The 24,613-nt window shown below is 46.1% G+C and overlaps 3 protein-coding genes across 4 annotated transcripts; 2 read left to right on the forward strand and 1 right to left on the reverse strand.

Moving 5' to 3' along the window:
• Nucleotides 1-5,150: 5,150 nt before the first annotated feature.
• On the reverse strand, nt 5,151-10,034 carry LOC112889156 (oxidation resistance protein 1-like). Of its 2 annotated transcripts, XM_025955645.1 has the most exons (8): nt 9,622-10,031; nt 7,836-8,341; nt 7,669-7,741; nt 6,802-6,882; nt 6,660-6,723; nt 5,837-5,924; nt 5,609-5,693; nt 5,151-5,506 (listed from the first exon to the last, which is right to left on the reverse strand). In XM_025955645.1, exons 1-8 carry the CDS (start codon nt 9,739-9,741, stop codon nt 5,423-5,425), a joined length of 1,101 nt encoding a protein of 366 aa, XP_025811430.1. In that variant the 5' UTR covers nt 9,742-10,031; the 3' UTR covers nt 5,151-5,422. The 2 variants fall into 2 exon arrangements, with proteins under 2 accessions (XP_025811430.1, XP_025811431.1); XM_025955646.1 differs by lacking the exons at nt 5,151-5,506; nt 5,837-5,924 and having other exon boundaries at nt 5,620-5,693; nt 9,622-10,034.
• Nucleotides 10,035-11,683: 1,649 nt separating this feature from the next.
• On the forward strand, nt 11,684-15,113 carry LOC112889480 (annexin D7-like). Its single transcript, XM_025956149.1, has 5 exons — nt 11,684-11,843; nt 12,053-12,198; nt 12,318-12,536; nt 13,315-13,527; nt 14,627-15,113. Exons 1-5 carry the CDS (start codon nt 11,768-11,770, stop codon nt 14,915-14,917), a joined length of 945 nt encoding a protein of 314 aa, XP_025811934.1. The 5' UTR covers nt 11,684-11,767; the 3' UTR covers nt 14,918-15,113.
• A 1,108-nt stretch (nt 15,114-16,221) lies between these two features.
• Nucleotides 16,222-17,755, forward strand: LOC112890078. The gene has a single exon (XM_025956924.1). The coding sequence runs from the start codon at nt 16,244-16,246 to the stop codon at nt 17,504-17,506; it is 1,263 nt and encodes a 420-aa protein (XP_025812709.1). The 5' UTR covers nt 16,222-16,243; the 3' UTR covers nt 17,507-17,755.
• The last annotated feature ends 6,858 nt before the right edge of the window (nt 17,756-24,613 follow it).

Consider the following 24,613-nt stretch of genomic DNA (forward strand, 5'->3'; position numbering starts at 1 on the left):
CTTGCCTTTTTCTTTCCTTCTGTTAAACTACCTTACTAAAGTCATGTATCTTATGATTGCTCAGAAGTGGACCACTCACCACCTTGATATAATGTCATGAAGATGTTGATTGCAGACTCTACACATTAACAAATTGTGTGCAAGAAGTAACAAGTGCAAAAAAACTTGCACTTTATGCAGGTTGAAGTTCTAAATGCATATATGAAGAAATACAGTTCCATGGTACGTAATAAAATAAAACATTGTACATGCTGTGTGTAAGTACAAGAATAATACAGTATGCAGAAGAACTTTGCCGGGCAGTTAGAGGATTGACTTAAAAGTCTCAAACAGGTAGGAAATGTAGGAAGGACCCGAACAGCTAAAACACACACTGTTGTCACCTCTAAAATTTTATTGTACTGATCATAAACCAGTCAACTTATGTCATGCACTACTAACGTTTTGTCTTCACTCATTGTCATCATGTCCTTGTTTTACAATAAGCATCCTCTACTGTGAAACTATATACATAAAAACTAATCTCAAATGACATGCTTTCATATGAGCAGGTAAGAGTCCCTCACTTTTCCTCTTAGGATTGACAGCTACAAGTAAATTAAAAAAATAAATTATTTGCATTCCAAGCATTAAAAGGTCATACAATTTAGGATGATAACATATTTAACGTACACGTTTGGGAAGGACATCAAGTTTCCTATGCCACTGATAAAAACAATGAATAATATAGGCTCAACAATAGATATCAGATACTATTGCGATTGCAACACCTAAATAGCCTGCTCATTTGAGATAAATGGTTACAGACTAGTAGTTTATACGAAACCTATTTGTGGTCTCTGTACTTGATAAACATCTCTGACTTTTTTGAGAAATTTCGATATTTGATATCGAATCCGCAGGCCTCACTATTTTTAACATCCAATTCAGAAGCCTTTTGAAATATAACTCTCCGCCCGCGAATTGTTTCAACCTGGGAAATTCTTCTCCTTTTCCTAATTTCGGGATTTTCTTTTTTATTTTATTTTCACATCGCAGGTGAACTGACTGTTTTGCCCTCACCTTATCCATTCACATACGGATTCCCGGCCTCTCGCTCGTCCGTCTCCCTCGCTCTCTTCCCGTTCTTCTCAATCGCCAGCGACGGCTCCCAGGAGGAACGCGCGACTGCGACGCGAGCTGACGGCTCACCGAGAGAGGGCTGCAGGCTGCTGCTTCGGTGGATGAAAAAACAAATAGGAAAAAGGGAAAGGCAATATCTGCTGTTCGGCGAGGGAGAGACAGGGATATGCGCTGGTTGATTGAACAGGGAAAAAGGAGAGATCGATGGAAGATGGCTGGCTGCTGTCTTGCTTGTTTTGGCGGTGGGAAATTCAGAAAAGGAAGAGAAAAATCAGAGATGCAGCTGCTGGTGGTTGTTGCGGCAGAAAGAAAATCAGAGGGAAATCAAATGGAGAGAGGAGAGCAGGTGTGTAGGATTGGAGAGGGGAACAACTGCGGCTGCTTGGATTTGGAGCTGCATGTTGTTTCGAGCTCGGATTGGAGAAGTCAGAGAAGTGAAAGAAAATCAGACAGGGCCGCCGTGCTGTGCTCGCACGGCCGGAGCACCACGGTCGCCGGGCTGAGCCGACAGAGCAGGCACATTGGTGTCACCCCGTCATCCAGGCCAGTGCAGCGTCGCTCATGGAGGGGCGCCAACAGGACGAGCGCCACGGGCCTGCGATATGAGAGCCCAGGCCACTGCTTCGCCTGCCGGAGCTCCTCGCGGAGGCTCGCGCGTTCCTCCTGGCAGCCGTCAGCTCGCGTCGCAGTCGCGTTCTCACAGGTCACATCCACGGCGGCGGGAGCGGAGGCCGGCGATTGAAGAGAACGGGAAGAGAGCGAGGGAGAAGGGGACGACCGAGAGAGGCTGGTGTGTGAATGGATAAGCTGGGGGCAAAACGGTCAGTTCACTGCACTGTGAAAGAAAACGAAAACGAAAATATCAAAATTAAGAAAAGAAAAAGAAATCCCTCGAATCGGAGCAATTGGCGGGGGAAGGGTTATATTTTAAAAGGCTGGTGAAGTGGATGTAAAAAATTATCAAGGCGCGCGGATTAGTTGTCAAATATTGAAATTTCTCGATTTTTTCTCAAAACATCAGAGATTTGTTTGAACTGAAATACAAGGTTACTTTTATTGTAAATTACCAAAAGGTTTTGACTGATCACACCACTTGTTAGGCAGAAATTGTCGAATTGATATATTTTTATCCAATTCCATAGTGTGCTAATATGATCATAACGGTAAATGACTACGGCATGATAGCCCTACTTTCACAAACCACATGGCTGGCGGGCGAAGAAGACAATCGAATTAATTACCAAAGCCACGAATGCACTCTCTAGCGTATCAGGAGGAGATCGCCGGGGTGGATGGCCTGGCGGGCGCAGCGATTGAGGCAGCGAAGAAGCGGGCGCCATCCAGGCCCGCTGCCGTGTCCTACGCCTGCTCATGGCTGCATCCCCTATTATCCTCCAACTCATCTTGCCTCTTCTCCGCACGACCGCACAGCACACCATAGCTGCTCCGTGAAGCCCCTATCCGAACAACTCTGGGAGCCACGCCGCCGTAACGCCTCCGCTCGACGCGGCGAGAGGTGGGCGGCGAGCCGGCAAGGAAGGTGGGATGGTTAACCGCCGGTCCGGCCGTTCGGCTCCGGCTCTTCGATTCGATTGTTATAACCGTTGGGCCTGCTAATATGGATCCGGAATGGTCCATGATACCCGGCCTGATGGGCTCTGTACATTTGGCCTCATGCCCAAAATGGCCCAGTGAGTACTGCCAGCTGGGAATTTTTTTATTTTTTTATTTATGAATTTTCAAAAATATACGTATAATTGAAAAATTTGCAGATCTATACCACTACCGCCGAATGAAATAGCTACAGCCGGATGAACCGGCGGTAGGTGCACTGTAACAACTCATCCGGCATAATATCTCTAGCTTGGATAGCTTACATTTAAAAAAATTATAACTAATTTATATGAACTCGGATGGTGATAAACTTTATATGAAAATAGTAGATCTCGATGAGGTATACAACTTTTTAGTTTGACCTTTTCTATTTGGAGCCATATTAAGGCTCAAATAATCGACACAAATTTCAGATCTAAAATTTAAATTTTAGTGAACACTAGACAACACACCTTTAAAAAATCATAATTAATTTATATGAACTCATATGGAGATAAACTTTGTATGAAAATCGTAGAACACAATAATATATACAACTTTTTAGTTCAAACATTTTTCATTCCGAGCCATCTTGATGCTCAAATAATTGACACAAGCTTCAGATTCAAAATTTAATTTTAGATCTGAAGCTTTTATCGATTATTTGAGCGCCAAGATAGCTTCGAATGAAAAAAGTTTGATCTACAAAATTGTAGATCTTTTCGAGATCTACAATTTTCATTGAAAGTTTATCTTCGTCTGATTTTATATAAATTAGTTATATTTTTTTGAAAGTGAGCTTCCAGGCTAGGGAAATTCCGCCGGATGAACCGGTGGTAAGGTTGCTAAAGTGTACCTACCGCCGCTTCATCTGACTATAGCCATTTCATTCGGCGGTAGTGGTATAGATATGCAATTTTTTCAATTCAATGTATATTTTAAAAATTCATAAAATAAAAAATAGAAAAGTAAAAAAATTTCGCCAGCCGGAAAGCCCGTTGGCCGGCTCCATCGCAGTATCATCTCCATGATCGCGAGTGGCACCAGCGCCGGCGACGCTAAAGATGGCAACGGGTAGGAAATATCCGCGTACCTGCGGATATTAAGCTCGACGAGCTCGGATATGGGTCTAAGCTTATGTCCGCGGCATAGGTACGGGCACGACTCTAAACCCAAAGGGTATTTGCTCACGGGTATGAAAACTTGATATCCACACCTGTAAACCCATCATACCCGCTTCAGTAGTTAAAAGGTGGGCTAAAAACTCTACATATATAAGTTTTTGTTAGGGTTTCAACCTCCACATTTCTTCCCTCCTCCCTCCGTGCGCCCACCCTCTCGCGCCGCCAGCTCGTCGCCCTTCGGATCCTCGCCGCCCCTGGACCGGTCGTCGCCGCAGGGGCCTCGCACCCTTGGACCGCCACCGCCGCAAGGGCCCTCCTTGGCGCCGCCGCGAGGAGCCTCCTCGTGCCCCTGGAGGCCTGGACCGGCTGCCGCCGTGGCTGCGGGGGCCCTCCTCAGCGCCACCACGCAAGGCCATCTCACCGCGGGGGTCCTCCTCGGCACCGCCATGGGGTCCTCCTCGGCCTTGGACCGCCCACCGCCGCGAGGGGCCTCCTCACTGCCCCTGGAGACCTGGACCGGCCGCCGCCGCCGCCGCGGGGGTCCTCATCACCTTGGACCACCCACCGACAGGAGCTTCTTAAGTTTGCGGGTACACGGGCGTGCCCGCAGGCACGTGATATTCGCGGATAGTGGGTACGGGCATGATTCTTTGCCCGTGGTGGGTAGCAGGAGCGGGTACGGATGTGAGTTTTAGCCCGTGGGTATGGATATCTAAAGGATGTAGGATGAATTTTATCCGTTGCCATCTTTAGTCAACGCCGAGCACCCGAGCCCGTAGCACTGAAGCAGCCGCGTGCAGCCGCCCCAGGAAGCGCTGGCCGGCGCCCGAGAAGAGCCGCCGTGCCTTCGGGACCATCCGGCATCCGGCGACCCGGTTCAAGGAGGATGATGTGGACATGTGGTCGAGATACAGGGCCGCTGCATGGCCAGTGTGGCGGAAGCCATTGCATCTGCAGCCACTGCCCCCTTGCCACTTCCGATGTGACAGCCCCACCTAGGGGGAATAAAAAGTCTCAAATTTTAATCTGAATAATCTTAATCTGGATAATCTAAGTAGTCTGGATAATTTAAGAACCGAGCGCTAAAAAAACCGGACTCTAATCTTATATAATTTTAATTTTAAAAAAATATATATAAGAACCAAATTAGATTGAACCGGACTCTAATCTTATACAATTTTAATTTTATATATAAGAACCAAATTAGATTATAAAAAAAATTAGATTACGAAGAGAGCACTGGAACCAGATCCATTACCACCCTACACACAGCCACTCCTGATCATTAGAAAAGATCACCAAGGTAGTTTCTTCAAACGAAGTTTCTGATCAATTGCTATATACGACAGTCTTATGTGGTTCAGAATGGAGATGAAAGTAGAATATTTTACTATAGTACTACACATTAGCATCTTCTACTGTTAATATTTACAAACATGAACGGCAAAGCTCTTCATACTTCTATTCTATATGAAACTATCCTCTTCATGTTCTACATACGTTTTATATACTACAAAACTGTACAAGCCACACCAGAGGATAGGTTGGCACCAACCATCAACAACTCAGCGAGCTCCGCACGGTCACAGATTCCAAATTCCTTGCTTTTCAGTGCGGCAGATCGTGAGCATCTCTTCGTATTTTGAAGCATTGACGAAGCCCCACAGCTGCATCGGACAGATTATTGTTAATTCACTATCACGTTTCATCGTGGCAAATGATGAAAACTGAAACATATGCAGAACATCTTTATAGTCTTGATTGTGTACCTCGACATCTTTGATTTTGAATTCCTGGGTATAGGATAAGCATGGGTTGTTAAAAGTCTCTGAGGTGGAACTAGAACCATTCAGACTGCAGAGATCCACAGAGCACACAGCAAAATATGTGAGGCGTAGGAGAAAATAAGATGAAAAGCATGAAAAATGTGCTTGTGCCTAAAGGACATGGAAACTAGGAATGTATGTCACATGATGCTAGGGAAGCACAGAGATTACAGGTCTCCATCGAGATAAAGTGCGAAGTGACCACCACCTCCCATTGCCAAATAATCAGTTGAGCAAAATGTAAAATAGTTATTAGCACCTGCAGTTCAAAGTTTGAAAGAGATACTAAGAAGAAATTAGAAAAAAATCTTTGATATTCACTAATATGATGTTTCCTAACATCAAGCCAATAACAGCATCACCACAACCTTTGAAGCAACACTGATTATCTGGATACATGAACACTTTGGTTAAAGATTAGCATTCCAGAACTAGGCAACACTGATTATCATGGATAAATGAACACTTTGGTTAAAGATGTCAGCATCCCAGAACTATAGGCATTTAGGACAAGGAACAGGGAGACATCTTATTTCTGAGTAGTCCAGAACTCAGAAGTGTAGGAAATCAATGCACAGCAAAAATGTGTACTTCCTGTTTTTCAGGTTGTTATAAAGATCCTGTAAACTTAGGGGGTGTTTGGTTCTCAAGGTCTAAAATTTAGCCCTGTCATACCATATATTTCGATGCTAATTAGGAGGACTAAACATGAGCTAATTATAAAACTAATTGCATGACCCCTAGGCTAATTCGCGAGATGAATCTATTAAGCCTAATTAATCCATGATTAGCACATGTTTGTAGCATCACATGGGCTGATCATGGATTAATTAGGCTTAATAGATTCGTCACGCGAATTAGCCTAGGGGTTATGCACTTAGTTTTGTCATTAGTCTACATTTAATACTCCTAATTAGCAACTAAACATTCAATGTAACAGGGCTAAAATTTAGCCCTGCCGGATCCAAACAGGGCCTTAGAAAACACGAATTACCTGTTGGACGGCATATGACAGGACAGCCTTCTATATTGGTGAACACAAAGCATTCATTAGTCCCCTGAAAGAATAGATGCAAGTACAATCAGTGTAATGTAAAATAGGCATCCAAAAATCAGCAGCAGCATGTGTATCAAACCTGATATTTCCTCTTTATGATAGGCTGCAGTGGGGCCTCAACCAAACCACCAAAAACAGCTCCCCTTCGATCCCCAACTATCTGTGACAGCACATATTATCATGTGGAATGCAAAAATTATACAACTAAAGCATCATGCCTAAATGGTGCCACACTGTGTAATCAAAAGTTTTTTTTTTCTAAAAAACTTATCTCTGTATCTAGCATCAAATCCAGTGGCACAGTTGTAAATAGAATAAGGCATCCCATAGAATAATGTTTGGATGATATAAGTACAGAAATTCAAGGTGTTGATGAGGGATATATGTTTATTTTGGCAAACTTTCCAAGTAAAAATCCAGTCAGCACAACAACTGAAGAAAGGAATTGGACAATGAACAGAACCTGTTTTATATGGATACATAGAAGAAAAGAACAGTACATAATTCCAGAACCGGACCATAATTCCAGATTCAACATTAAACATTTCTGGATATATAAGTACAAAATTTGAACTATCTGCTGGCAGATGAAATGTTATACCAAGAAACTTGTGGTATTAAGGTCTTCAATTAAAACCTAGTATGTCCACTTTATAAAAATGTGTTACGAATATATGGAAAACCTCTGGTGATTTTAAATGATATCACAGGGTTTTACCTCATATGATCAGAGTGACAGTGCTTCTAATTTTGCAGAATACTGCATTGACATGACACCGCATCCTATTGCACTAAAATTAGCAGCAATACTTGTATACACCATACCAGAGTAGAGTGGTAATATTTCATCATGCAACAGTAAAAAGTGATAAATTGAGTAATTATATTTCCTGAAATGTAAGGGTAACAAATGAACACCATATAAAAATGAGAGTATGTAGCATACCAGAAGTGAGTAGCCAGCACAAAGCCTGCTCCTTCTATACAAAGTAGACAAAGATATTCCATGTCTCCAGGTACTGCAGAAGTGTGAACATAGACATCAGAAAATTGAGCATATTGTAAAGATGGTAATGAACAGCACCAAATTTACGTTGCAGAGATGTTTTGAACCTGTAAACCAACATCCAGTTCCTTCCTTGAACAAGAACAGGAAGAGATGAATAAAGAACAGATCGCATCATTTCTGACAAAAGAACAGATGGTTCAGACATAGCTGGCAACTTATCATGCAAAGCCAATTCCTTTGATCCCTTCATCTCAAACCTGGGTGCAACTGATTCTGTTTGACCTGTGAATTCACCATCAATGCTGTAGGCGGGTTTCTGTCTGAAATTACTGAGTCCTGCCTTGCTAATAATCCTTCCAATGGAATGCTTCCCTCTACTGAGCAAGCCCTTCCTCCCACTGCTTGCCTTTCCAACAGGTGTTAAAGTTGGATATTCCACATCTAGATTATGCTGAGGTATGGTCTCCATTGAATCCTTGCTGGAGGTTGTGGAAGACACAAATGACATCAGAAATGCTCTGAAGGAAGATGTGTCAGGACCATCAGGAGTCTCGGAATTTTTGTCAGAATCATCATCACCAAATGGTGTGTCTTTTCCTTCAGCAGCTTCCTAAGAGAGAAAGAAACATTAAGTTTTCAAAACCATGGATTGGTCAATGGAACGGTTGACAGGAATTGCCATTTTATTTGCCAATTATTCAGAGGTTACACAACCCATCAGTATTTCCAGCTACAGGCTCTTTCCTTTCATGGAGGTACCATTCAAAATTTTTCTCTATGCAACATTGCAAACAGCATATAACAGTGGCGGAGCTACACGTCTTTATCGGGGTCAGCCAACCCGATAAGATCTTGAAAATCCAGTGGAAATCACTGTTCCTAGCAGCTTCGACCCCAACCTTCTAATGGAGAAGACCCCGACGATCAGCTGGGCTGGCTTCGCCCCTGGCATGTAACAGTAATAATGTATCACAAGACACTTGGAGACACTTGGATTTGCCACTTTTCAGTTTGTCATTACCCTCGACGTTACATATCTCCAAAATTGCATGCTACAACAGCTCATAAGTAAAAGCAGCTTGCAACAACAACAACAACAACAAAGCCTTTTGGTCCCAAGCAAGTTGGGTAAAAGTGGCTTCTATGAAAAGAATGTTAGGTTTGCTGGTTTATAAGGCCTGATGGCAAATCTGAGAAGGTGTTCGTCTGGTTCTGTAAAGTACTAATGTCATGAGAGCAATAGTGGATACTTTGTCTTTTTTGCTATTTTGCAATGCATATGGAGCGGGATTCGTCCTCAGGACTCAAAAAAAGAGAAAGAAATTAAAAACAAAGGAGCGTAGACTGCTATCATGTGCAGAAACTTAATTAGGCGAACATTTGGATAAATATCTTCAATACCCACTGTCTCAAACATAGAAGGGGAGAATTAGAGCCTAATCGAAATCTGATTATTGGCTAAGTGTGTACCATCTTCCTGGTTTGGTGCTACCCCAGTGCAATTGGGTCCATAATTTTGCTCTACCAGCAAAGTAATATCCATATAGGCTTCTATCACACTCGAGCACTCCATAAGTCATCCACGAAGATGAGATCCCGATGAATTAGCACCCACATCGCATCTCACAGCTCCCAATTAGCAGGACCGCATCGAGGATACCCTAAACCCCCCAAAAGGCCAAAACCCAGCAAAAAAACAGCACCGGTCGACGGAATATACACGCCGACACTGCACTGAAACCTCTAATTGCATCACCCTAAATCCCTAATAGCCAATTGCTCGGATCGGGAACAGCAGGCGCAGAAATGAAACCGGAACTCTGGAGCAGAGCGATCGGCCTTCGGGGCGAAGGTGGGGGGGTGAGGGGAGGTGGCGCAGGAGGAGCTCACCGGGAGGTGGGCGGGGTGGTGCCGCTGGCGCTCCCGCTCGGAGACGGGGTTGAGGATGACGGTGGCGAGGTCGGACACCAGGTGCGCCGCCTTCCCGCCCAGCGCCGGCAGGTACCCCATACCGCGAGCCCCTTGCGTTGCGCTGGTGGAAGGTTCAGGTCAGGAAGGCAGGTGAGGGGAGCCCGATCGCCATCCCCGTGCTCCTCCTCCGACTCCGACGCTGCCGGAGCACAGCCGAGCCTCGAGGGGAGGGCGTTCGAGTTGGAGTGCGGGGGGGTTGGGTGAGAGACCGGTGGAGAGAGGGGGGCAAGTGGAAGCGCAGAGCTCGCCGCGCGCGTGTGCCCGTGGGTGGGGGGTGGATCCCGTGCCAAGGGACGACACGAGACGCTCTGATCTGACCTTTTCCCGTGGCCGCGCCCACGGCTGCGGATGCGAAGCGGGAGTCAGTGCGGTACGTGTCGACATGTCGTGCGGCTCGTGCCCGTGCGCGAGTGGGGCGCCGGACGCCTCCGCCGCCCCTCCGGCTCGCCCTTCCGAGACCCGCGCCGCGGCGGTAGGCCGGTTGCCACGCAGCGCGCAGTGGCAAGGCAGGCGCGAGCCGCGAGGGGCCCCGTGCGCGGCGGGCCGGGAAGTGCGGAGTAGGTAGGCCTCTCAGTCGGCCCAGACGATGTCGGGCCCTTCTTGCGTCGGTGCGCGTGGTTGGACCGATCACCGACCCATCTAAGTCTTCATGAGCCGACATGGGCCCAGTAATACCGCAGAATCACAATCATGCGTGTACTGTACTAGTTTGTACCGAGTGGCAGCGATAACGCATGTCCATCCGAAGTCCAAACCATGACAGGCCAAACAGAAGCTGGCACTCGGAAAGCAAACCTGCTTTGACATCGATCAGGATGAGCTGTACACAATCCACCGATCCAGCGCACTGCTCCCTCGGTCCTAGAAACAAATTATTCTAGAATTTAAAATTTATCCAAAAATAAATCATCTTACCCTATCTAGAAAATACGTGCACTCCCTCAGTCCTAAAAACAAATTATTCTAGAATTTAAAATTTATCAAAAATAAATCATCTTACTCTATCTAGAAAGTACATGTGCATGTAAAAATTAATTAGTGCTAAACATAGATAATAAATAGAATAAATATGGTCATTTTACCTTCTTATTAATTTATTTTAAAATTTTTAAAATGACTTATTTTTTGAACCACTTTCCTTAAACCCATCGTTGGGTCTAAAGATGGCAACGGGTAAACTATCCGCGGATATTGCCTCTGGATATCCGTATCCGCGACCTAAAAACCATACTCGAACCCATACCCGTTACCCGCAATGGATAGCAAAACGTATCCATATCTGTTACCCGCGGGTAACGGATATCCGCGGATATATCCGGGGGGGGGGGAGTCTCGAATTCTCGATCCGCCTACGGCCTGCCTGGCGTGCCCGCAGAGGGGGGGAGCTGGATCTGCCCCGCGGCGGGCCTGGGGGGCGGGCGGGCGGGCGGGCGGAGTCTGGAACTCTGGATCCGCCGGACCGGGGGGGGGCGGGGCCGGGGCCTGCGTGCCTGGCGTGGCCGGAGCTGGGGCGGAGGCGGCCGGAGCCGCCGTCCGGGAGGGGGGCGGGGCCTGCGTGCCTGGCGCGGCCCGAGCTGGGGAGGGCAGCCGAAGCCGCCGACCGGGAGGGGGGCGGGGGGGAGGGGGGAGCGCTGGCGCGGGCGGCCGGGTGGAGCTGTGGGAGGGGGCGCCGGCGGCTGGTGTGGGGGTAGGAGAGTTAGGGTTAGGGTTATCGTTATATATATGGTTTTGATGTGGACCCACATGTCAGATGCGGGTTTCGGGTTTCGGGTTTCGGGTACGGATAGTAATTTTTGTTACCCGTTTCAAAAATATCCATGGATATTATTTGCTACCCGTACCCGTACCCGCGGATATAAAATGTACCTAAATCTATACCCCAACGGTTTTTTACCCGCGGGTACGGGGATAATTGGCGTCGATTGCCATCCTTAGTTGGGTCGCCTACCCTGCATTTCCTTGCGCGCATTTTAATACTTCCCCTCCTCCCCTGCCCGGACGGACGCGCACTCCACCGCCACCGGGCCCCCCGTCTCGAGATCCCGCATCCCAGCGCCCACCGCCGATGGCCACGCTCAAGGTCCCCGCCACCGTCCCGACCGCCGCCGACGACTGCGAGCAGCTCCGCAAGGCGTTCCAAGGTCGGTCCCTCCCGCTCTCTCTCTCTCTCTCTCTCTCTCTCTCTCTCTCTCTCTCTCTCTCTCTCGCGCGCGCGCGCGCGCGCGCACATCGAGGCCCGGTGTCTCGGCGCGCTGCCCGCATTTCCCTTGTCCATGGGACGCCTGCCTGCGAAGGTGACGCGATCGCGCGATCTGACCGTACGTTTGTCTCCCCCGCGGGGGGCCTGCAGGGTGGGGCACGAACGAGGCGCTCATCATCTCTATCCTGGGCCACCGCGACGCCTCGCAGCGCCGCGCCATCCGCCGCGCCTACGCGGAGACGTACGGCGAGGAGCTCCTCCGCTCCATCACCGACGAGATCTCAGGCGACTTCGAGGTAAATAAACCACACCTGACACCATCACTGGTCATCGCCACACGCGCTGAAATCCCCCTCCGCGCGAGCGCAACCAGCCGTTCCCGGATCTCTCTCTGATCGGGCTGTGATGGGACCAGAGGGCCGTGATCCTGTGGACGCTTGACCCGGCGGAGCGGGACGCAGTGCTCGCCAACGAGGCGGCCAGGAAGTGGCAGCCCGGGAACCGCGTGCTCGTCGAGATCGCGTGCACGCGCGGCTCCGCGCAGCTCTTCGCTGTCAGGCAGGCGTACCACGAGCGCTTCAAGCGCTCTCTTGAGGAGGACATCGCTGCGCACGTCAAAGGAGACTTCCGCAAGGTGATGTGTTTCTCTCATTTCTTTTGTGGTGCATCCAGAATTAGCCTCGATACTGCGATCTGATACATCTGTGTGCTAGTGATTGGAACAGTATTGATTACCTGCTAATCTTCGAAGGATATCTGAATGTGGACCGGACCTTGATTTGTTGATTTTTGTTTCTCAAATGTTGATTTAAATCAGTAGCTATCGAAGTGTCAATGTGTGATATTGATCAGTTCTGTTCTGAAGTTGGTAGACGAGTTCAAGATCGTTAAATCCCATGCTTATGATGTTGACTTTTGGCCCACAATGTAATGAAATGTTAAATGGGTTGGTGGATCTAAAATGTTCGTTAATGAGATTGGTAGTTGTTGTGTATCCTGTTGTGTAAAATATTCGTTATAGATTGTTCTTTATGAAAAATTCATATATGATCTGTTTCCTTTGTCGCATGCTGGTGACCTGTAAATTTTAGAAGTCCAAAATGCAGTTCTGGATCCTCCTTATATCAGACGTCAAATCAAATTCAGTCTTCATTCTTCCAGAATCTGATGCCGCCTCACCCTGTCATTTCCTCATTTTGTTTGTGTCACTCTTAAAATAAGGTTGCGTATGCAAGGCTTAATTTGTTCAGGTTTGCTAGTTTAAAGGATGGCTCAATTATTGTCATTTTATTTTTTGGCAACTTTATTCTAGTTTCACTAGCTCCCTGAGTTTTTGACAATACGGAAAAGAATGCAAAAAAGAAACATTGCCAAATTCTGTGATCTGACCTTTGTTTTATTCTTCATTTCAGCTGTTGGTGCCACTTGTAAGTGCATACCGCTATGATGGACCAGAGGTCAACACAAGGTTGGCACACTCAGAAGCCAAAATACTTCATGAGAAGATCCAGCACAAGGCTTACAGTGATGATGAGATCATCAGAATCCTCACCACTAGGAGCAAACCTCAGCTGCTTGCTACATTCAATTATTACAATGATGCATTTGGCCACCCAATCAACAAGGTGCATACATATCTTATAAACTTATGTTGTTCTTTGCTGTATAAAGTGATACAGGAAGTGACCCAACTTATTATTTACAATTTGTAAAGCCTATGTGTGCTTCCGCATTGAACTACAGTTGAACCAGATTATAACGACCAGTGTTAATGCAAATCACCCATTCATATTCTGAAAGAAAATAATAAGCCGTTGCACATGCCTGCTTTTGCCAATTGTAAGGAGCATGTGTAACATTTGGAAAGCTGTTTAGTCATTTTAGTTCCTGCACCCTTCAAGGTCAACTTTATCCAATAGTTTATTGTTCAGCCCAAGTTTCAATGTCCATGTTGCTTATGTCTGGATTGGTTTCATCCATTAAGATAGATACGCTCTGTTGGTCTATTTTCATTCACAGCTTGCTCTGTTTCATATTTGGTATGGAAATTTCATGACGCTCTGGCAAACTTATCCATGTTCAGAACTATATATGACGTGGTTGAAATTTCTTTCTAGATCATTCAATGTTTTAAGATTCCTTAGTCTTTTTTTTTGAGGGGGAGATTAATTTTTTCTGAGGGGGTTCCTTCGTCTTTTTAAGAGAATGAGTTACATATTCATAGTTTGATATATGCATGGCATGGTCATTTCTTTACTATATTGATTTGCATCACTGCTTCCTAATTTCTGCTAAAAAATTATTCACATGATAGCTCAGGTGTTTTGGTGCTGGAATGTATTGTCTGTGAAAATGGTATTTTTCTTACAGATAATAGTATTACTAACTACCAATGCAGAATCACCAGACTACTTCGAAGTTGAAAATACTTTTGTCAATCAGATATAGCGATTGTAGACTGAAAGTTTACTCAGTTCTCAAATGCCATCCAGAACATTTGGTGGGTCTCTTAAAAGTGTTGTGTTATGTTCACTTTGATGTTTTGCTGTTTTGAAAGTTTTATTTCTGCACAGTAGCTTGTACTATGTATCATTTGCATGACCTACTAATGTCCAAATCCCACAGATCTCCTGTGTTCTAAACAAAAATATTTGCATGATGCGCCACCTCTTTTGTAATAATTTCTTCAATGACCTGCTTCCTAATAAGCTCTGCGCTCGACAGGATCTGAAGGCTGATCCCAAGGACGAGTACCTCAAGACGCTGCGGGCGATCATCCGGTGCTTCACCTGCCCCGACAGGTACTTCGAGAAGGTCGCCAGGCAGGCCATCGCGGGGATAGGCACGGACGAGAGCTCCCTGACCCGGGTCATCACCACCCGCGCGGAGGTGGACCTGAAGCTGATCAAGGAGGCGTACCAGAAGAGGAACAGCTTGCCGCTGGAGCGCGCCGTCGCGGGGGACACCTCCGGGGACTACGAGAGCATGCTCCTCGCGCTCCTGGGGCAGGAGTGATCAGCCCCCGCGTGTCGCTTCCCGGTTCCGTGCTTTCTGTTTGTGGTCTGGTCGGGTAATAAACCTGATATGCGTTGCCGTAAGTTCTTGTGGACGTGAGGTTGTTTCTTCAGTGCTGGTACTTTCGCTGCAGCTTGCATAACAGTGGTGATCAAATAAATGATGTCTACGAGGAATCATGGCATTTGTTTTTGTATTTATTTTGTGGGCAGTAAGATAGCGGGATCTCGAGAAATTAGTAAGCTTCTGACTAAGCTGCTGCCTTTGTGGGCAGAAAGGTTAATATTCAGAGACGTTAGACACTGACTGGAAGCTCACAAACCCCTGCCACGAGCTGAAGAACTCCGGCCGGGCGGCCAGCCAAGTACCAGTGTTCCTGCGGTGTGCCCGTGTCAGTGACATCAGCTAATTTTCCGGCGTTTAATCCAAATAACTTCGTTTACATCATGCGTTTCGAAGTTCAAATTAAAGACGACGTGAGAGTCCGCTGATCAAACGCAAATCCAATTCTACACGCGACCGTCAGCTCGCGTCCCGCGCCCGATTTTCCGACCGTTCGAGCTGCCTCCACTGCTCTACATGCGTGAGTCTACCAATTGCTTTTTACTCTCTTCATTTTTCTGCTTGATGTATCTGATCTTTTTTTCTTCCCTACTTCTATTCCTCTTTATCCTTCACATCCACCGAGTTGCTGCCCCACGCGGCACCGGCACGGCGAGCGACGGGTCAGAGGCGGAGTGCTCGTTTTCATTTTCATTTTCATTTTCATTTTCCTTTCTTTTTTTTCCAAGAATTATACTTAGAAGTTGTATGATAAACTTGCGCGTAAAAAGATTGTATGAGAAAAGTTTCCGATAAAGATAACTATATACAAGTTGTGCTAAAAAAATATCTTCCACAAATTATCTGAAAAATCTATGTATTAAAATTTTATGTATGATAAAATTGGCTAAAAAATTATTTTTACGGAGTTATCAGGAAAGTTTTATACGTAAAAGTTATGTATACTATAAAAGTTATGATTAAAATTATGTTTTAGAAAGTGTGTAAAAAATTTATGCATAAAAATTATATTTGCAAGTTATAACTTTTCAGAAAAAAGGTTACCAAGAAAGAAAACTTTCCTTTACCTGTTGTCGGAGATCGCTCGCTAGAGCGTTCCCGGCGAGCGAGCGCGGGTTAGCAAATTAGGCTGGAGGAACACAAAACGAATAGCAGCTGGAAAAAAAACGGACAGGTTGGAAGCGAGCTTGCTCCTGAAGCGGACCGACCGGCTCCTCTCCATCTTAACTGGGGAAGACCGCCGCCTCCGTCTCCGCCGCCGCCATGCTGCTCCTCCGCAGGCACCTCCTCCCTCTCCACCGCGCGGCCTCCTCGCTCCCCTCCCCCATCTACCACCGCGCCTGGCTCCTCTCCATCTCCACCTCGACCTCCACCGCCCCATTCTCCCTCGAGGACTACCTCGTCGCCGCCTGCGGCCTCCCCCCAGCTCAAGCCCGCAAGACGGCTAAGAAGGCGTTCGATGAATCAGCCAGATGTAACAAGAAGGCATTCGAGGAGCACTGCAAGTCCCGCCTCAAATCCGCCTCCAACCCCGACGCCGTCCTCGCCCTACTCTCCGGCATCGGCCTCTCTAGCGCCGACATCGCCGACGTCATCGCCGCGGACCCGCTGCTCCTCCGCGCCTCGCCCAAGAACATTGGCCCCCGCCTTCTTGCTCTCCGCGACCGCCTCTGTCTGTCCACTCCCCAGATCGCTCGCTTCCTCCTGATCGGCTCACGCGCTCTCCGCTGCTGCGACGTCGGTCCAAGGCTCGAGTTCTTCATCTCCTTCTTCGGCTCATTTGAACAGCTCCTCGCCATCATGAAGAAGAACAGCGGCCACATTCTACTTGGGAATGTTGAAAGGGTGATCAATCCTAACATCGCGCTGCTTCGCCAGTGGGGCCTAAGTGTTCGAGATATTGCCCAGCTGTGTTCACGCAACTCGCGGTTGCTTACCTTCAGCCCGAAGCGCGTCAAGGAGTGCTTGCTGTGCGCGGAAGAGCTTGGGGTGCCTCGCAGCTCGCGAATGTTCAAGTATGTGGTGTCAATCGTCTCAAATATCACCAAAGAGAAGGTTGCTCCCAAGCTTAAGTTTTTAAAGAGTACTCTTGGTTGCTCCGAGAGTGAAGTTGCAATTGCAGTGTCCAAGATGCCAAGTATTCTGCCATTGTCTGAGGAGCTCCTTCTCCGCAAGATTCACTTCTTGATCAAAGAGGTAGGCATGGAGCCTCAGTACATTGTTGAAAGGCCTGTCCTGCTAGCACACAGCCTGGAGAAGCGGCTATTGCCCCGGCATTGTGTCATGAAGGTCCTGCAGGCAAAGGGATTGCTGAGTAGTAAAATGGGCTTTTACACATTTGCTCAAATTGGAGAGAAGACTTTCAAATTGAAGTACATCGACTGTCACACGGACTCTGTTCCTGGGCTTGCAGATGCTTATGCCGCAGATAGGGCTGGTTTTGTGCCCTCTGGAAACAAATTTGAACATCTGAAAATGTTCCAATCCTTTTCGTTGGATGGTGTAAGTGCAACTCATGTTCATTAGCAGCTGGCGATGGTGCAGGCATTCTCAATTCTTCTTTCTGCAGTAGAACAACTAGTGATCTCTGACTGCTCATCGTCCATGTTTAAGTTATGGTTGTCTATTATTCTGTCAAAGAGCTGGTTGGCTTATTCTGGACGTGTTTGTTAGTCGCTTCTTCTGTCTAGCGCATGGCTGAAGATTATCCTTAACTGAGTTGTTCTTCTGTGGATAGGCCCTTGTCGTAGCACTTGATCTAGTTGGAATTTGATAGCACTGGCTTTTGCTTTTTCTCTAACCGTGTTTGCTCAGTATGTTTCATTTCTACTCACATTTTACAGTGCTCGCTGATACTTAAGTGCAGCCTGCCTAATTCGTTTTTAGAGGAATGGATTATTTTTGTTCTACTGATGTTTACATTGTACTCGCTGAGACTGAACTAGTACTTTCAAGTAGTGGCTAGAATTGGTACTGAGAAGAAACAATTGTGTAAACCAATTAAGTGTTGTGGCCACCAATACATTCTTGATTTCTAAGAACTGTTTTGGTTCCATGGACCTCTGCCCATGTTCTCAAGATGGTTCTATTTGGTCTTAAGGAATGGGGGAGAGACTGCTGAAAACTGATTGCAAGAACTAACTTGCTGTTCTTGCATTTCCACAGAATATATCCCTTTTATACGGGTTATCTTGACTTGGCTGCCTAAGATTTTCTTATTATAGAAATCAGTCTGTCATATATGGATAACACATCACATCTGGAAATAAATCCATTAAATAGGGAAACAAAATGTTCTTAAATCAAAGCTTGTTTATTAGCATTTTGATCAGCCCTGTGATTTTGAGAGGTGGGAGTTTCTGCCAAAATATTTGCGCTTCTACAGCCTGCGTGCATGATGAGAAGAAGCATAGCACCATTTATACGGATTTTCTTCAACATGTCATACTGTGCATTCTGGTTTTACGGCAGCTCGCGCGATGTGTGCAAGAAATTGTTGAGGTGTTTTCTAAGCAGGATCACAAAGGCCGCAGTAACCACCCGTTGCCCTCTGTGTTTGAGCCGCATCTGAAATTCCAGGCCCCTGGAGAGCTCCTCCTCTACTGTATGATTAGTAAAGTTTGGTTGCCGTGATGCCGTCCAAAGTTTCGATCCATTATTATTTTCGACAACTCTTGTGCAGAAGCAGCAGACCAGAAAGGCCAAGCGCACGCGTGAATCTTGCGCGGCATGTGTGTAACAAGAATAGATATCTATATGTAAATAGAATAGCGTATGCTCATTGTATGTTAAGGCCGTAAGAACTTGCCTCTTGTCATCATCATCATCATTTTAATTCGAAAGATAGGAGTACCAACTGTATTAGTAGCTGTTTGGTTAGCCATCGGCCCATGTGATACTTGCAGACACGGCCCGCAGGAGTGCAAGCTCACAAGCCGCTCGGGCCTCGGGGTTGTTGGGCCTGTACTGATAGTCCGTTGCCTCCTCCCGACGTGGGCCGATTTTTGTTTCCTTCTTTACACCCAAACAATGCAGCTCGGCGTTGCCCTTTCAGCCCAATTATTCGTTTGGTTCATATACATTTTATTTCATTTGAAACAAATACTTTGTTTCAGTTTAGTAATATATATCTTCTCAATAGGTTAGATATCCATATTTTTCTGCTAATTTGCATGATTTGTTCCACTTGAACAAACTTTGTTCCAGTTGAAGTCATAGCTGGCATTTTCCTTCTAAAACTCTCTTTTGGTACATTTTATCATAAATCGAAGAAAAATTTGTCTTGAATATAGAACAGTTGTTCCTAATTCTTAAGAAAACATTTCACATTCATAAAAGATTATCATAGTCAAGATTTGATCTCATTTTGATGACCTTATCCTTAAAAAACACAATATTTTTTCCACGGCTTTTACATCAAGAAACCCGTCATGAACGAACGGTGCATACGACAAACCTTGCCTTTTTACCCAACCATGCACTAAACTATAGCCTAATACACTACTGAAGCAGTTGGTGACATTCAGGAACGGGTCCACAATGTATAATAACAATCACTGTTTCTTTACTCCAGAAAAAAAGCTTGCGCTGTTATTATACTATATTAGCCGTGGATCTCGCATCGGTCGCCCCTTAGCCGGCCGCTACTAGCTAGGCACGCTCGCACGTGACAGCCCCCCGCGCGCGCCGCATGCAACCAAGACTGTGGCGGCCGCTAGCTGCATGCGGCCGCCGGCCGGGCTCGGCGGAAACCGCTGTTGTGCGCCGCCGTCGCGGTGCCCAAACCGCTGGCTGCCAGCGAGATTTCTCAAGGCACCCACGCGCTGCCATGCACCTGCGCCGGAGCATGTCATCTCCGGTGGCCGGCCGGCCGGCCGGTCGACCGCGCGCCGCGCGCGGCACAGGACAGCCGACAGCACGGGCATGGCGTCCACGGACCACGGCTCCCGGCCTGCTGGCCCCTACATGTCAGAAGGCACCGGCGCGCCCAGCGTCGTCCGATCCGTGCGTGGACGACATGTGAAGTTGAGCGACCTGGGCGTACGTCGACGGCCAGGGTGGATGCGTGATGAGAGAACACAATGTACGTCCGCCGTCATCAGGTACCTGTCGCCCGATCCTTTCGGCTTTCGCATGCGTCTCTGAACTCCGGCTCGTTGCTAGTAAATTAATGCCAGGTGTAGCTACTAGGTTATTAGGCTACCTCAATGCTCAAGAATTAATGGAGCAGGGCCGGGCCTTTCACTCGAGTTTTCAGCCAGCCGTCGGTCGTTGTTGGCAGAAAGAAACGCGAGCTCCAGAATTCACATGGAGCCATGGCGACCAGTGCGTCCAATCATCAGCTAGCTAGCGAAGTGGGTACGTGCCTTTATTAATTTGGACGTGACAACACTTGTCAAATCGCGACCTCAATCACTAGCTAGCCGTGCAAGCAGAATCTAGCTAGCTTGCTCCTTGCTGTGTGCTAGGCTTTATTTGTGTGTGCTTTCCCTCGATATTGCAAGTTTGCAACAGCCGTCAGGAGACTGATGTGATCTGATCTTACTGCGACGAAACTAATTTATTTGCCGAAATGGACGATGATCAGCAGTTCAGACTTCTTTTCTTTCTTTGCGAGGACTAGCAGTTCAGACTTCAGGAATCAGAAGAGTATACGCTAAGCTGCCTGAATTTGTGTAACTCTCAAAGCCTGGCACCGATCGATCTCCGGTACGGTCTCTGCATTCGATAATAGTCGCGGGCTCGCAGAATTTCATTTTTTCTATTGGCGATCTCGATGCGTGACAGCTGACGTACGTGCTCACGCCAATAGTGTGTGCAGGGTTGGCCAGGGGCCTGAATCTTTTAGACATCTCGTCCCTGACTACATCTGAATCGTCACCTGGCAAAAGGGAGAAAGGAGGAGTAAGGAAAGCAGATCATGCAGTGAAAAAGTCGCATGTTTTCTTGGGATCCTGGGCATCATAGCCAGAGCCAGTGTAACGCGTCCGATCTCACCCTGCTCTCCTTACAGGATAAGTGGATAAGAGATCTTCCGTCTCATCAATGGTGCAGAAAGGCACATGCATGGCCACATGAGAGAAGGCAGAAAGATGGCATTGCTGCTCCCTTTTTCAGACCTTGGTAAAAATCAAAGGACATGCATGTTACGTACAAGTAACTGCAGTTAACGTACATTTGGTCCAAATTAAGTATAGTCAGTCACTTGGATCAACGCAAAACAAGCAGTAATGCACTGTTGCCTCGGTCATGAGCAATGCTCAAGTACTCCTTCCAACCATGCAATGGACTGCATAGAACTGCACACAGATGCGGATCAGATTCGGGCCGGATTCTATCTGTGATCGGCGCCGATTCATTCCTTCCTGAGAATATGCAGGTACTACCTCACTGACTCACTCGCACTAACTTGGAGGAACCTTTCTTTTTATGTATGCAGGAGCAGCGCATGATGCGCTGGTTGCTGGTCCCAGCAAAACGATCAACAACCAGCGGCACATGATTTCTGATGAACATTTTGGTTAAGCACACCGCCTCTCAGTGCTAGATAAGCATGGAGAGATGTGTGCTCTAGAAATCGACAAATAATAGACTCCCATCAGATGACTAGATAGGATCGATTATTCTTCTTGTGTGCCCGGGGGACAGGCCTAAGTTATTAATTCAGTACCAAAGAGAAAATGGACGTAATACTCTCCGTTTTTAAAAATATGATGTATTTAGAGAAAGGAGGTACTTGTTCTTTAGGGTTGCTGGATGTGATTTACCTAGTGTTGTACCAGCTGGGTGGCCCTTAGCTTATACTGGATGGAGAAGTTAGAAAATCCATATTTTCCCTCGTATTTCAGTTATAAGATCCTAACTTGAATGATTTTACATGAAGCCCCCTGTTAGGACACCTGAAGTGGACCTAAAATTGAGGAACTGGAAATAGAAGGGCTCGATTATTACAATTCTTTCCTTGTAGTGAGAAACAACCCCTGGATACGAAATACACATATAAGTGACAAATTAAAGCTTGCCTTTTGGCCAAACATTAAACTAAGGGACTTTTTGGATCCTTGCCCTGACTAGAGCTATCCAGGTAATTTTCTCTAGCTAGATGGAAACAACTAGCTGGATAGTGCTAGCTTAGCTGGAATAAGCTAGCAATGGCTGAGCTACAACCAAAATTAACTAGACATGGCTCTAGCTGAATGAATCCAAATAAGCCCTTAGTTGAGTATAGTGTAACACTTGCACTGCTGTCGATCATCAGGTTACATGAGATCCAGTGCGCCGTACTTTCAGACTTAGATCTACAGTTTATTTTTTTGAAATCATGATTTATGCGTGGTAATGGCCAGATGGACAGACAGTTGTGGACGGTCTTGATGCTTGCATTGGAGCATAGCACAGCCGACCGGCCCCTACATTGCATGGAACGGGTGGTGTGCGCTCGTGCATGACAATGACCCTGTGAAAGACTTCGGTGACCACCGGGGCACGACTACCACATAATGCGGCAAACGATTTGACCAGCGTGTCCTTGTCTCCCGATCCTTTCGGTTCCCTCTGATCTGAACTCCTTTTTTTTTTTTGAAAGAACCCTCTGAACTCCTACAAACCTATATATACGCTGACGAAGCTGAACAGATCACATGCATGGGCACGGACCAAATCACATCAGGCAGCTAGAAGCTCAGATGGAGCTGGCTCCCTCACCTTTACACGCCACGCGCGCCTGGGGTGGTGCTGAGGGGACAACACTTGTCACATCCTGAACGCATGTCAGTTGACCTAGCTACTACTAAGCTACCCATGTGCATGCACGCATCGTGTTAGGGAATTTTCGTTTGGCATAGTATTATTTGAATATAAAATTGTAACAACAGCATCAAGTTTTTGTTAAATAGCATCTTAGCAAAAAAGGTTTTTTAAATAGCAAAAAATAGAGATTATCGGCCTTAATTTGGTGAGCTGCTGACAACAACTGAGGGTACGTTCGTTTTCTACCCTCTAAATTTTAGACCCATCACATCAAAGAGAATCTTGTCATTTAGAACTATTAAATAAAGTCTAATTATAAATTTTTTTGCACAGATGAATGCTAATTCACGAGACAAATTTAATGAGCCTAATTAATCCATAATTTGCCACAGTGATGCTACAGTAATCATCCGCTAATCATGGACTAATATACCTCATTAGATTCGTCTCGCGAATTAGCCCTGGGGTTCTGCAATTAGTTTTATAATTAGACTTTATTTAATACTTGTAAATGATAAGATTCTCTTTGATGTGACCCCTCTAAACTTTAGACCCCAGGAAACAAACACACCCTGAGTGTATCAGGGGCTCCCAAAGCTTGATTTTTCAGCCATCCAAGTTGGAGATATCTATATATTAATTAGGTCTCCCTTTGAGAAAAAAAGAGCAGGCGTTATGGGAGGTTCTGACACCCTAAAATTTTGTTACACCATTGTCATACCCTTAAAAGCTCCTGTATTGATTTACTCATTAATGTGTAAACTAGCTGTGAATCCATCATAAAGTAACAGTTACTAAGGTGTAATAAAATTCATGTGTCAGGAGACTGTAAAACACTTTATTCTTTTTTTTTACTTCATGCACACTCGCCATCATAAAGCGCTAATCTAGGGCACCAAGCAAAATTCAAGGGTTCGAAAAGCCCTCTAAATCAAAAGACACATGTGAGATTTAGCTTTTCCCTAAATTTTTCATATATGGCCACGGCTGGAGATGATCTTTTTTTTGGAAAATTGTAGCTCACGATAAAGTGGGTGATGAGCGCGGCACCGGCTCCTACATGCATGGCCATCGTTTTAATATTGTAAAACTATTTTTCGTAATGGTTTTTAGTATATCATTAACTTTACATTGTCAATCCATATAATCTTATCTACTGATGATGGTCAAAATTAAGTTAAAAGGATTTGACTTAGAAGAAATTAAACCTAATACTGTATTGGCGATCATCAGGATGCATGCAATGGCAGTTGACACATGGCATGGGTAGTGGTGAGTACGTGCATGACCGGTTGCATGTGAAGCGCTCACCCTGCACTTCGGTGACAACGACGCTAATGATCTGACCTGTGCATACTCCTATGAAAAGTCGTCCTGCTAGTCGATCGATCGCTAGCTTCTGGGTAGCTAGGCCTTGCATACACATTGGCCACGCAAGGCTGCTCAACTCACATGGAGCGAGACATGCATGCCATGGAAGGACCAAACCGATCGCATCAGCTAGAAATTAAGTACACGTTAATTATTGGATCCCTCACCTTTACACGACGGGGAAAAGGAATGAAGGCACACCTGGGGAGCTGAGGTGACAACACTCGTCACATCCTCAACTCCATATCAGACTCAGGCAGTCAGGCCTATCGGCCATGCACGGATGCAGACCCTAGGTCATATTTTGCGGAAAGAAATGGGTGCTCGTAGTACAAGAGACGGAGGGGTGAATTAGAGAATTGTAAAATTTTAACATATGGCTTAAACTAGTTAGCAAAAAATATAAGCTAAAATATATTATTTAGATATGCAACTAGGGTTCAACTAGTGTAAAAATCTAATCCCGAAAAATTTTGCAACCTATAGCCAATCCTAGCAATATATTATACTAAG

This window comes from Panicum hallii, chromosome 4, assembly GCF_002211085.1.
Source record: "Panicum hallii strain FIL2 chromosome 4, PHallii_v3.1, whole genome shotgun sequence".
NCBI classification, from domain to species: Eukaryota; Viridiplantae; Streptophyta; class Magnoliopsida; order Poales; family Poaceae; genus Panicum; species Panicum hallii.

Excerpts from the sequence above, each read along its gene's own strand:
- LOC112889156 (XM_025955645.1), bottom strand. The coding sequence starts at position 9,741 with ATGGGGTACCTGCCGGCGCTGGGCGGGAAGGCGGCGCACCTGGTGTCC. Across the intron at positions 6,724-6,801 it reads TCATAAAGAGGAAATATCAG|GGGACTAATGAATGCTTTGT; the intron begins GTTTGATACACA and ends CTATTCTTTCAG. Across the intron at positions 5,925-6,659 it reads TGTCATATGCCGTCCAACAG|GTGCTAATAACTATTTTACA; the intron begins GTAATTCGTGTT and ends TTTGAACTGCAG.
- LOC112890078 (XM_025956924.1), top strand. The coding sequence starts at position 16,244 with ATGCTGCTCCTCCGCAGGCACCTCCTCCCTCTCCACCGCGCGGCCTCC.
- LOC112889480 (XM_025956149.1), top strand. The coding sequence starts at position 11,768 with ATGGCCACGCTCAAGGTCCCCGCCACCGTCCCGACCGCCGCCGACGAC. Across the intron at positions 11,844-12,052 it reads GCTCCGCAAGGCGTTCCAAG|GGTGGGGCACGAACGAGGCG; the intron begins GTCGGTCCCTCC and ends GGGGGCCTGCAG. Across the intron at positions 13,528-14,626 it reads TTGGCCACCCAATCAACAAG|GATCTGAAGGCTGATCCCAA; the intron begins GTGCATACATAT and ends TGCGCTCGACAG.